Source organism: Phoca vitulina, unplaced genomic scaffold, assembly GCF_004348235.1.
Source record: "Phoca vitulina isolate PV1807 unplaced genomic scaffold, GSC_HSeal_1.0 scaffold45, whole genome shotgun sequence".
Lineage (NCBI taxonomy): Eukaryota > Metazoa > Chordata > Mammalia > Carnivora > Phocidae > Phoca > Phoca vitulina.
The window spans coordinates 9,997,136-10,008,627 of NW_022589748.1; the positions used below are offsets into that span (position 1 = coordinate 9,997,136).

Sequence of the window (11,492 nt, forward strand, 5' to 3'; positions counted from 1 at the left end):
CACACACACACACACACACACACACACACACACACACACACACACACCACCACCATCGCTGCCACCAAAAAGGGTGTAGGTCAAATGAAACTCCTCTGTCAGCCTCCAGGGTGCAGATTCCGTCTAGTCCCCCCTCCCCCGACTTACTGCCCCCAGGCCAGGTTAGGCTTTTGCAACCGTTGCAGGGAGGAGACAGTAGTGAGCGCCGATCAGATCCCAAGTCAGCCTCTTCCTCATCTGTCCCTCAGAGTGAGGGGTGGACAGCGAGGCTGTCTGAACCATGAATGTGATTACGCAGCCAGAGCCCAGCTTTGCCCAACTTTGCCACAGCTGTCCCGCCTGGGGGTTGATCCAGAAATGGATGGATGAGGCAGGAGGATGACTTCATCCCCTGCACTGTGTGAACTGAGCACCTACTACATGCCAGTCTGTTCCAGGAGCTGGGGAGACAGCAGTGAGTCCAAGAGGCGCAGACATTAAGGTGTGTGTGTGCACGCGAGGAAGGCATGGGTATAGACAGACGGACGGCAAACATGCACGTGTTCTGTCAGGAGCTGATGCTGTGAGAAACAGAGCAGAGAAAGGGAGAGCAGGAGGGACAAAGGCCCCGAGGTGGAAGTGAGGTGTCAAAGGTGATGGGAGCCAGAGATAAGACAGGGATGCGCCTGGCTGGGAAGCTGGGTGAAGGAGACAGCGTTCTTAGGATTTTAAGGGTTTCTCCTGCTATGAGCCGGGTACCCCCTGAGCTGCTGGGAACGGCCCTCCCTGGTCAGGGAAACCCCCCCCCCCCCCCCCGACTTCCCTCCTGCCACCATGGCAGCTCTGAGGAGAGCTAACGGGGGAAGAAGCGAGCTACAAATCCATCCTGGCTGCACTGGTCCCCTCAGCCCAAACTCTGGCTGCCAGGACTTAGTACTTCATTTAAGCCATTCTCAGTCTGTAGGATGTTCCCTCTCAGCACCTGCCCAGCCAGTCCCCGCTCCCACCCCACAACCCAGGCATCTGAGCCCCATCCCTGGGTCTGAGTCCCAACAAAGGCAGGCCCCAGGGGACGAGCAGCCACCAAATCCGAGATCGGGCTTGCCGCTGGCAGAGCCCCTTTGAGATGGAGAGTGGCCAGCAATCCAGAGACCCCCCACTGGCATCTGGGCTTCCCCCCGAGGACCCGCTCCCGTGGGAGACCGACAGAGGGGCGTCTCGGCCACCTCCCCGCTCCCCGTCCTCTTTTTTTTCCCAGGCTGCGGGAGGCAAAGGGTTAAATCCCATAGAGCTGATGCTCTGACTCCAGGCTAGAGGGGCCCGGGAAGCTGGGGTCACTTCCTGCTCCGTCCCAGTCACCCTGAACTGGTCCCCGGGTCCTCAGCCTGGGATCACCCCTTGAGAAGGACCCCAGAGTCCTCGGCGTCCAGCCCGCCCCCCGAGGCAGGGCATTCAAGGGGTTAAGTCCCCTGGGGCTGGATTCTGCCTTCCGGCCTTCCCCAGACCCCAGAGCCGTGAGTTGGGGACGCCTGGGTTCCTGGGGGGTGGCCCGGAGGGCCCGGGACGGCCGCCGGGAACAATGGGGCGCGGGAGGCGGGGGCGCGCGGGGCTGCGCCCCCTCCCCGCCCCGGGCGCCGGTGGGGTGGGGGCCGGGCAGGGGCCGCGAGGGGCCGAGGATTCTGGGAAGAGCGCGAGGGTCTGGCTGTGGGGGAGGGGAGGGAGGGCGTGAGCATTCTGGGAAGAGGGAATTGGGCGGCCGGCGGGGCCGGGCCGCCGCGGAGCGCCGGAATCCTGGGGGCCCTGCGGGCGGGGGAGGCCGGGATGCGGGGCTCCGGCCCGGGAGCCGGAAGAGGGTCGCGGGGACCGGCCCGAGCAGAAGTCCAGGGTCTGCGCCGGTGCGGGCGTGGGGGGCGGGGGGGGGGGGAACGGGGCCCGGGCGGCTGCATTCTCGCAGCTGCCTCCATGTCAGGGTCACCCTGGGCCGCTCTCCACACCTCTCTGCGAGGCAGCCTCCTCCTTCTGTCCTTCCCTCCCTCCTTCCCTCCGCGGTGGGGCCGGCCCGAGGTCCAAGGCGGGTGCCCCGGGGCCCGTGCCTGGGTGGGCTCCCAGCACTTCTTGCCTCCCTCGGTGCTCCCACTTTCCTACTCCATGGAGGCCTTGACTTTAACCCTTTCCCTTCTGCTCGGGACCGCTGAGCTTGAATTTCTCGGGACAGTCAAGGTACATAAGCTCTTACCTGTCCTAGGCAAGCCCAGCAGGCCTTTCAGAATAGGCAGCCCCCAGCGCGGCGGAGGCCCCTGCTCCCACCGCTCCAAGGACACTTACAGATGGGGGAGGGGACATTTCATGGCCTAAAGAGCTGCAGAGATGAAGAAATTAATTTACTTCCCAAAATCCAACTCCCGTCTCTCCTACCGCTATTTGGCAGGGTTCAGCTCGCTCCTGCTTCACTTCGGTTGCCTCCCAGCTGCCTCCTCGTGAGTCTTGGCCATGTCTTCCTGCACCACTGCCCCCCATACACACAGTGCCCCTCCCACACAGCCGCTCGAAGCCCGGACCCTCCCCAGGGACTCTGTTAAGGCTCTAAACATCGTGGAAACCTAGAATTTAGCTCCTGAGACCTTATTCCCTCAAGCTGGAATCCTATCACCCGTTTTGGAGTGATAGCTAGCTGTAGCTAAGTTTTACCAGGAGGCCACTCTGAACGCCTGCTCCTTTGGTGCCAGCCCCTTGCAAACTGACCTTTAAAGGCATTAGACCAGATAGGTTTTCCAGGAACGAGGGGCATCTCACTCATTCACCTTCATTCATTCCACAAAATGTGTAAGGCACCTCTTATGTGTCAGGCACCGTCCTAGGCATGGGATATGGCAACAAGAAAACAACAAATGAAATAGAAGAAGGGGTGCCAGGATGGGAGTGTTAATGGGGGGCTTCAGCGGGGAGTACTGTTTTGAGGTCATCCGCGCATACTGTCAGGCCTAGTCACTGGATGCAACAAGCCAAGGAAAGCGGATGGTCCTGGGGATTTCTCCGCCTCGTGGCCAGCAGGTTCTGTCTGAGCTTTCCTCATCACCCGTCTCCTGCCAGCCGTCCACATTTAGGAGTTTCACGTGACTCCCAAGGTCATCTCCCTTGCAGAGGCTGGGGCGAGCCAGACCCAGAACCTTGCATTTCTGGTCTTAGCTCTGCCACTTCCCAGCCTGTGACCTTGGAGAAATCTCCCTGAGTGTTGATTTCCTGATCTGTAAAATGGACAGCCTGACTCCTGGGTCCCCTCGCAGGCCTGTGGGGAGGATCCGGAGAGATAAGGAGGACAGCATGAGCACCGAGCACCAAGTCAGCGGCTGGGCGGTCTCCACACACTTTCCCCTTCTCCCTTTTCCTTTTCCTTTCCCTCTCAAGGTCGTCTCTGTAGAAGCCTCCCATGGCTTCAAACTGCCCCCACCCCACCCCCACACCTCTGGCTTGAACTTCTTTCTGTGCTTGGATAACGGGAAAATGCCCCAGTCCTTTTGGAGGGCCCCCATCCCCTCAGGGAAATCTGATTGCTTTCATGCTTTCTTTTTTTCTTTTTCCTTTCTCTCTCTCTCTTTTTTTTTTTTTTTTAACTCTTCAAGTGTTCCAGGCACTGTCAGTTCTCTGGGCTCATAAGGAAAGTTTATTGGTCCCAATTAGCAGCCCCATTAAGGAGGAAAATTAGAGTCTTAATGAGCTTCCTCTGATTAGCAAAATAACAGGTTTCCCAGCCTCTGGGCATCAGAGGGGTGGGGTGAGAGCCTCCTTCCCCTGTGGGTGTCAGATACTTCTCTGGCCCCCAGTCTGGGTTCAAATGGTTATGACTGATGAGCTTTTAATTACACACTTAAATTCACCTACTGGCTTAGTTGTGATCTTAAGATCTGGAGCAGGAATCAGGCCTGCAGGGGTAGGGGGGCCACGGTGAGAACTGATGCCCAGAAAAATGGGGAGGTGGGAAACTGAAGTTCACATGAGGCGGAATAAGGCAGGTGAAGGAGTGGGGGCTTGGGGAGTAAAGAAAGGCAGATCAGCTCCCATTGTGTGTTCCTCTCTTCTCCCTCTCCGCCAGGGTCCCTGGAACACTGGGCAGTCCTGAGCTCTGGGATGGAGCCTGAGTCGGCGCTGTGGGGCCCTGATCTGCAGGGTCCTGAACAGAGCCCCAACGATGCTCACAGAGGTGAGGGGCACAAGAAGGGACTGCAGTCCTGACAAGACAGTGGCCCCAGTTCAGGGAGGGGCCCAGACTCTGGGGGACACCCAGGGGAGGGAAGAGAGACCCAACCCCGTGTTCTGAAAGGAGATGGGGGCTGGAGACTCCCTTTCTCTCTGTAGGTGCCGAGAGTGGGAATGAAGAGGAGAGCCCTCAGCAGGAAAGTTCTGGGGAGGAGATCATCTTGGGAGATCCAGCTCCGAGTCCAGAATTCAAGGACCCATCAGAGATGCCCCTGGAGAGACCCTCCCAGGATCCCTCAGTCCCCCAGGACTCCCCAACCCCAATGGGTCACCCCAACCCCTTGGACCACCAGGCCCCTCTGGATCCCCCCGCCCCCGAGGTAGTCCCTACCCCGTCTGACTGGACCAAGGCCTGTGAGGCCAGCTGGCAGTGGGGGACTCTGACCCCGTGGAACAGCCCCCCGGTGGTGCCGGCCAATGAGCCCAGCCTGCGGGAGCTGGTGCAGGGCCGCCCTTCCGGGGCCGAGAAGCCCTACATCTGCAACGAGTGCGGCAAGAGCTTCAGCCAGTGGTCCAAGCTGCTGCGGCACCAGCGCATCCACACGGGCGAGCGGCCCAACACCTGCTCCGAGTGCGGCAAGAGCTTCACGCAGAGCTCGCACCTGGTGCAGCACCAGCGCACGCACACGGGCGAGAAGCCCTACAAGTGCCCCGACTGCGGCAAGTGCTTCAGCTGGAGCTCCAACCTGGTGCAGCACCAGCGCACGCACACGGGCGAGAAGCCGTACAAGTGCACCGAGTGCGAGAAGGCCTTCACGCAGAGCACCAACCTCATCAAGCACCAGCGCTCGCACACGGGCGAGAAGCCCTACAAGTGCGGCGAGTGCCGGCGGGCCTTCTACCGCAGCTCGGACCTCATCCAGCACCAGGCCACGCACACGGGCGAGAAGCCCTACAAGTGCGCCGAGTGCGGCAAGCGCTTCGGCCAGAACCACAACCTCCTCAAGCACCAGAAGATCCACGCCGGCGAGAAGCCGTACCGCTGCACCGAGTGCGGCAAGAGCTTCATCCAGAGCTCGGAGCTGACCCAGCACCAGCGCACGCACACCGGCGAGAAGCCCTACGAGTGCCTGGAGTGCGGCAAGAGCTTCGGCCACAGCTCCACCCTCATCAAACACCAGCGGACTCACCTGCGCGAGGACCCCTTCAAGTGCCCGGTGTGCGGCAAGACGTTCACGCTGAGCGCCACGCTGCTGCGGCACCAGCGCACGCACACGGGCGAGCGGCCCTACAAGTGCCCCGAGTGCGGCAAGAGCTTCAGCGTCAGCTCCAACCTCATCAACCACCAGCGCATCCACCGCGGCGAGCGGCCCTACATCTGCGCCGACTGCGGCAAGAGCTTCATCATGAGCTCCACCCTCATCCGCCACCAGCGCATCCACACGGGCGAGAAGCCCTACAAGTGCTCCGACTGCGGCAAGAGCTTCATCCGCAGCTCCCACCTCATCCAGCACCGGCGCACGCACACGGGCGAGAAGCCCTACAAGTGCCCCGAGTGCGGCAAGAGCTTCAGCCAGAGCTCCAACCTCATCACCCACGTGCGCACCCACATGGACGAGAACCTGTTCGTGTGCTCCGACTGCGGGAAGGCCTTCCTGGAGGCGCACGAGCTGGAGCAGCATCGGGTGGTCCACGAAAGGGGCAAGACCCCAGCCCGCAGAGCTCAGGGCGACAGCCTGCTGGGGCTGGGCGACTCCGCCCTGCTGACGCCACCCCCGGGAGCCAAACCACACAAGTGTCTTGTCTGCGGAAAGGGCTTCAATGACGAGGGCATTTTCATGCAGCATCAGCGGATCCATATCGGCGAAAACCCCTACAAAAACGCAGACGGCCTCATCGCTCACCCGGCCCCCAAGGCGCCTCAGTTCCGACCCCCCAGGCTCCCTTTCGGAGGCAATTCGTACCCAGGGGCTGCGGAGGGCAGAGCTGAACCCCCGGGACAGCCCTTTAAAATGCCCGAGGGGCAGGAGAGCTTCAGCCAAAGGCTGGGCCTGCTCTCTTCCAAGTCCTACATTTGTTCCCACTGTGGAGAAAGTTTTCTGGATCGCGCTGTGCTCCTCCAACATCAGCTCACCCACGGCAATGAAAAGCCCTTTCTCTTCCCTGACTATAGGATTGGTCTAGGGGAAGGTGCCGGGCCCAGTCCCTTCCTAAGTGGGAAGCCCTTTAAATGCCCTGAATGCAAAAAAAGCTTTGGCCTCAGCTCTGAGCTGCTGCTGCACCAGAAAGTCCATGCAGCTGGGAAACCCCAGAAGAGTCCGGAGCTGGGGAAGAGCTCCTCAGTCCTCCTGGAGCACCTCAGGAGCCCCCTGGGGGCCAGGCCCTACAGCTGCTCAGATTGTGGGGCCTCCTTTCTCGATCGCCTGGCACTCGCCCGGCACCAGGAGACCCACACCCAAGAAAAGTCCCCCACCCCTGAGGAACCCCCCGCAGAGCCAGCCACCCTGTCCACAAGCCAGGAAGGGGAGGGAGAGGCCCCCACCCCCACGGGGGGCAGCAGCCACGGGGACGGGGAGAACCCCAAGACCCTCTTGGAAGAAAAGCCCTATTTGTGCCCTGAGTGTGGAGACGGCTTCACGGAAGTCGCAGCCCTCCTCCTCCATAGGAGCTGCCACCCAGGGGTCACCTTGTGAAATGGGTCTGGAGACCAGGGGCCTCTCTCTCCTGAGAGGAACACTGGAGCTCCCCAAAAATCATGTGGGGAAAGGAGGAGAACCCTATCAGGTTGTAGAGAAGCGGAGGATAAAGAACCCTGGGTAAAAATAGTGCTTTTACATCAGTGATGAGAAACCCTATAAAATTGTTGGTGGGAACCACTTAATAAGGCAGTAGAGAAAAACTGTTGGGTTAGAAACCCTATAAATATGTAGGAAAAAAAAAAAGTCCTTTAAGTCTGTAGCAGAAAAACCCTATAAACCATAGTGGATAAAAGCCCTATTAATTGTAGGAAGAGGTCCCAATACGTCTCTAGACAACCCTATAAAACTGTATCAAAATCCTTGTGAAACTATAGGGTCGGGGAAGTGCAGGGAATCCAATGGCATTGACTCGAGAGGAGTGACCCTCAGAAGGTGTAGAAGAGCCTTCCATGAACTTGTTCCGCAGTGTTCTCTCCCCCTGGAGTTCAGAGGGAGCCTCTCTCCCAGAAGCTTTGGACAATGACACTGAGGAAAATGCTCAGCTGGGGACTAGTGTGGGGAGAGGTGAAAAATAAGTGATGAGGAGCCCCCAGGCCCACAGAGAAGAAACGACCCAGGGAACTAGGAAGAGAAAGTTCAGCTTGCTGCCCTGGGGGTTCCTTGGGGGATGAGGCCGATCTTAGGTGATTGCGTGTTAGAGGAAGAGGCCCACGGAATTCCTTAGGAGGAAGAACCCAAAAATGGGGAAGGAAAAAGAAAAAGCAATGTCGAGCCTTTTTAAAGGCTGAAGTTTGGGGTGCATAGAAACTTTTAAAGAATACTGGGGAACCATCACAAAAAAATTAGGGGGCAGGGAGGGATTTCTGTTAGAGTGCTTTGAGGAAAGCAAACCAAGGTGAAGCCGTGTCCAGATGGAACCCAGCAAACTCGGGGCTGCCCAGTCCTCCCCGTTTCCGGGAGCTTGTTAAGCTGCAAGTGCAAGCAGATCCCAGCTCAGGCCGTCAGGGCTCCCCCCAGCCAGGCAGGATGGGGGACTTCTATTCTGAGAGGCCTCCAGGGCTGCAGGGTCCCTCCTGCCCATTCTCAGGTCTCACTGTCAGGAGGTGTCTCCTGCAATCTAACTGCCACCAGTCTTGCTGCCGTGGCAGCTCACCTCCTCGAATTCTGTCCTCAGTGGAGAGGGGTAACCGCTGCTAGTCGACCTCCAAAGAATAAAGCCCTTCAGAGACTCAAGGCCTGTGTGTGGTTAAATCCTCCCTAGACTTCTCTTCTCCAAGTCAACGAGAGCCACGTGTGGGTTCTCTGTGGCAACGAGGGACAGCAAGTCGACAGAATAGAGTGCTCTGATTAGCCAGCAACCTGCTTTTCAACCTCACTCTTTCATCTGAGCTGTTAGCCAGGCTGCTGGCGGGCTGAGCCAGCCGGCACGTAGTGGGGGGCGTCCAGACACCCCACAGACTGGGCCATGGGTCCCTGAAGAGCATCTGGAGGCCTGGCCACCTTCCTCACCCTGGTACTTGGAGCGCTCCGAGGTGGTGATGACCCAGCCCGATCATGGCCTTGGGAGGGCACAGATCCCACCCACTTGGCTCCTCTCCTCCTTAGCCAGAAACCTTCAGAGAGCAATGGAAAGATGAGAAACCCATTCCCCTGCCAGGCCCATCTCCTGTCCTCACACACCACATGGTAACACTCTTTCATTAACCCAGCCAAACCTGCTAACATGACTGGGTGTGTGTGGCGGGGGGAGAGAGACTGCTGCCCTAGGAAATGGTTGAGTGGACACTCTCACAACATCTGTAACAAGAACCCCGCCCCCTAACCCGGGAGACCCTTAAAGAAGGAGAGGACTCCGTCCAGTGCTGGGTCCAAAGGAAGTGCCCATGGACCCCACGCACCGGTTGTGCACCGTGGTCCTCGAGTCTGAGAACTGAGATGCCGGGTGAAGGGGCCCTTCAGGAGTCGCACCCCTGGAGAGGGCGACCCAGATTCCTCAGAGCTGTGGAAGAGACCTCTAATTCCATGATTTGAAAGCTGAAAGCCCTTCACCTTTCATCTCTCCTGCCCCCAAAGGAATGACCTTAAATTCAAAGGATCAAAATCTAGAACACTGTAGGAGGAAAAGCCCAGGCCTGCTGGGGAGAAGGAAAAGGCAGGCCTTGGCTAATTGTGGGGAGACCCTCGTCATCATCTGCATAAAAGCCCCAGCCCACCCAAGTGCCCGGTCAGAAAGCACTACTGAGAGGGGAGAAGGAGCCTGCCTGCCGGATCTCTACTGACAGAAGCGTCAACAGAGGGAGTGTCCCTAGGAGACTGAGGAAGAGGAGACAATCCTCCACGTCAAAGCAGATTTTTTCTAAGATGGTAGTAGAAAGAAACCAGTTGTAGAGACAAACCCCTTGTAAAGCTAGAAACAGCTCCCCTCGGAAACAGGTCGGAGGAATCTGTCTTCAGAAGAGTCCCAGAGAGCAGCCTTTGGGGCTCTGGGGCCAGTCCAGGGCGGGGGGGAGGTGGTCAGTGTGGTCAAAGGCCAGCCGTCGGCCTATTGAGGACTAGGGTGTAGCATATGTAGTAGGATGCTCGCATGTGTAGGGATGGGTGAGGGCCAGCAGTCTTGGCTCCGGTACTGAATGGATGATGTGGACATGCTTAGTCGGGGTCTGGGGTTTCGTAGCAGGAAAGGGGCAGAATCGGAGACCTTTGGGGCGTGACCTGTTCTCTCTTGCCCACCTCCCCAAACTTCTTTACCCAGGTGCTTCCCTCCCAGAGTGAGCTACATCTTGGGAGGTACTAAGCAGGGATCTGGCTTGGGGAGGTGGCACTGTCCAGAGTCCCTCTGGCCAGATTAGGCAAAGGCCCAGGGGATGGTCATGGCACATGCCCACCAGAACTTAGTCCAGAAGGCACAGTGTAGCCAAACCCTCTTGTCCAGCTCCATGCAGGCCTGACTTCAGAAGTGCCCTGGTGGAGGAGCTCAACAGACCGGTCACAGGGTCATCGGTGAAAGCAGAGGGGAGAGTAGACACTGATCTGAGCTTAGGGTGCAACTTGAAACCTCTATGGCTCTGGAGGTCACATGGGAACTCGACAGAGCTGGGCATGAATCCTGAATGGTGGGGAAACTTGAAACCATCACAACCAAGAGGTGGGATTCCATGACACCCACTCCTGAGGTGAGCAGCCCCCAGACTCCTTTGCCCCCATTAGGGAAGCCCCACTCAACCTGACTTGTCCCCGTGGAGTGAAGAGAGGCCCCACTTTTGAGTGTTGTGTGTCAATAACAGTGTTGTGTCACCGGTGGTCATGTTGATTAGTTGAAGAGAATAAAGGGAATAAGATTTCCCAGATGTTTTCTGTCTTCTCTTTCAAGCCTGGAGCAAGCTGAAGGAGCTTGTCCTCTCCCAGAGCCAGGGTCTGTGTGTCACCTCCAAAGCTCAGCCGGGCCCAGGCTCCCCTTGTACTCTTCGCTCAGATGCCCTCAAATCCCCGAACAGTGCTTGCGGGTAGGAGCCCGAGGGTTTATGGATTGTTAAAATCCACGTCCTTCAGAGAAAGGGGGAGAAACGTGCTGAGATGGTGGCAGAGCCAAGGTCTTAACTGGTGCCTGGCTTTTGCCACCAGCATGACCTGCTGACTCCTGGGTGGCTGCCCGGTGATTCTGGCGCTGGCTGGCTCCGGTCCAGCCGTGTGGCCCTAGGGAGGCCTCTCTGACCACCCCACAACTGCACTCTCCCCAGGCTGCCACAAGGGAAAGCTCCGAAGATCTAGTTCCAAAAGCTGGTGGCACCTCCCCTGGTTCATGTGGGGCCCAGTCAGCCCACCGCTGGACCAGAGCCTCCTAGACCCTGAGGAAACATGGGTGGAGATCTCACCGCAGGAGGCAGCCCATAAGCCTTCACTGTGTGGAGAGGCTCGGAGAAGGGCAGCCACTTGCACAAGATCCACAGGAAGGCAGTGAGGGGAACCAGAACGGCCGGGAGCAGGCTCTGCACCCAGCCAAACCTCTCCTCCCCCAGCACTGGGCCTGCCTGGGCCTGCCCTGGGCTCCACACTGTCTGGCCAGGCAGGGCTGCTCTTGCTGAATCCTCAGTGCCAGGCTTGCCTCAGTGCCATCTCCTGGGCCTAGGCCTGGCCATGGCCCCCTGAACAGCCACTTGAGATCCACACTTGCTCTAACCTGTAGCCTGCCTCTGTCCCGGCCAGGAAGCTTTCTCTCCCCTCTCTCTGTGCCTCCCTGGCCTAGACTCCCAGGGCAGGCTCGTTGTCTCTCCCTCCCCTTCCCCATCTGGAAAGCAGGGAGTGGGGTGAGGGGTAAGGGAGAAGGGACTTGCCTTTCCCGGGGAGGTGAGCAGCGAAGGCTATCCTGCCTTCTGTGTCCGCTGTCCTGGTCCCAGCGCAGGAGACTTCAGTGAAGTGAGGGGACTTCAGGGAAAGAACAGGCACTGGAGCACAGTGATTGGTTCAGGGACTTAGCAGAAAAGGCTGTGGACCCAGACGTGGTCCCTGCCACAGCAGAGGGTCAGGAAACTGGCCGGAGGAAGTGACCGGAGGCAGAGGGCAGGAGCCAGGAATGGGGTGGGGGATACAAAGTACATAACATTACACGGGGTGGGCAGCAGA

The 11,492-nt window shown here is 58.7% G+C and overlaps 1 protein-coding gene across 3 annotated transcripts; it reads left to right on the plus strand.

The window, feature by feature from the left end:
• Positions 1–457: 457 nt before the first annotated feature.
• Positions 458–11,405, plus strand: ZNF629 (zinc finger protein 629). 3 transcript variants are annotated; one of them, XM_032430784.1, is made up of 3 exons: positions 458–481; positions 4,070–4,177; positions 4,333–11,405. In XM_032430784.1, the coding sequence occupies exons 2-3, from the start codon at positions 4,105–4,107 to the stop codon at positions 6,864–6,866; spliced, it is 2,607 nt and encodes an 868-aa protein (XP_032286675.1). In that variant the 5' UTR covers positions 458–481; positions 4,070–4,104; the 3' UTR covers positions 6,867–11,405. The 3 variants fall into 3 exon arrangements, with proteins under 3 accessions (XP_032286675.1, XP_032286673.1, XP_032286674.1); XM_032430782.1 differs by lacking the exon at positions 458–481 and adding an exon at positions 1,313–1,493; XM_032430783.1 differs by lacking the exon at positions 458–481 and adding an exon at positions 1,921–2,199.
• Positions 11,406–11,492: the final 87 nt, after the last annotated feature.

What these genes read in the sequence shown, in the direction of transcription:
- ZNF629 (XM_032430784.1), top strand. Translation starts at nt 4,105, where the DNA reads ATGGAGCCTGAGTCGGCGCTGTGGGGCCCTGATCTGCAGGGTCCTGAA. An exon ending in CCCCAACGATGCTCACAGAG is followed by an intron (nt 4,178 to 4,332) that starts GTGAGGGGCACA and finishes TTCTCTCTGTAG; the next exon opens with GTGCCGAGAGTGGGAATGAA.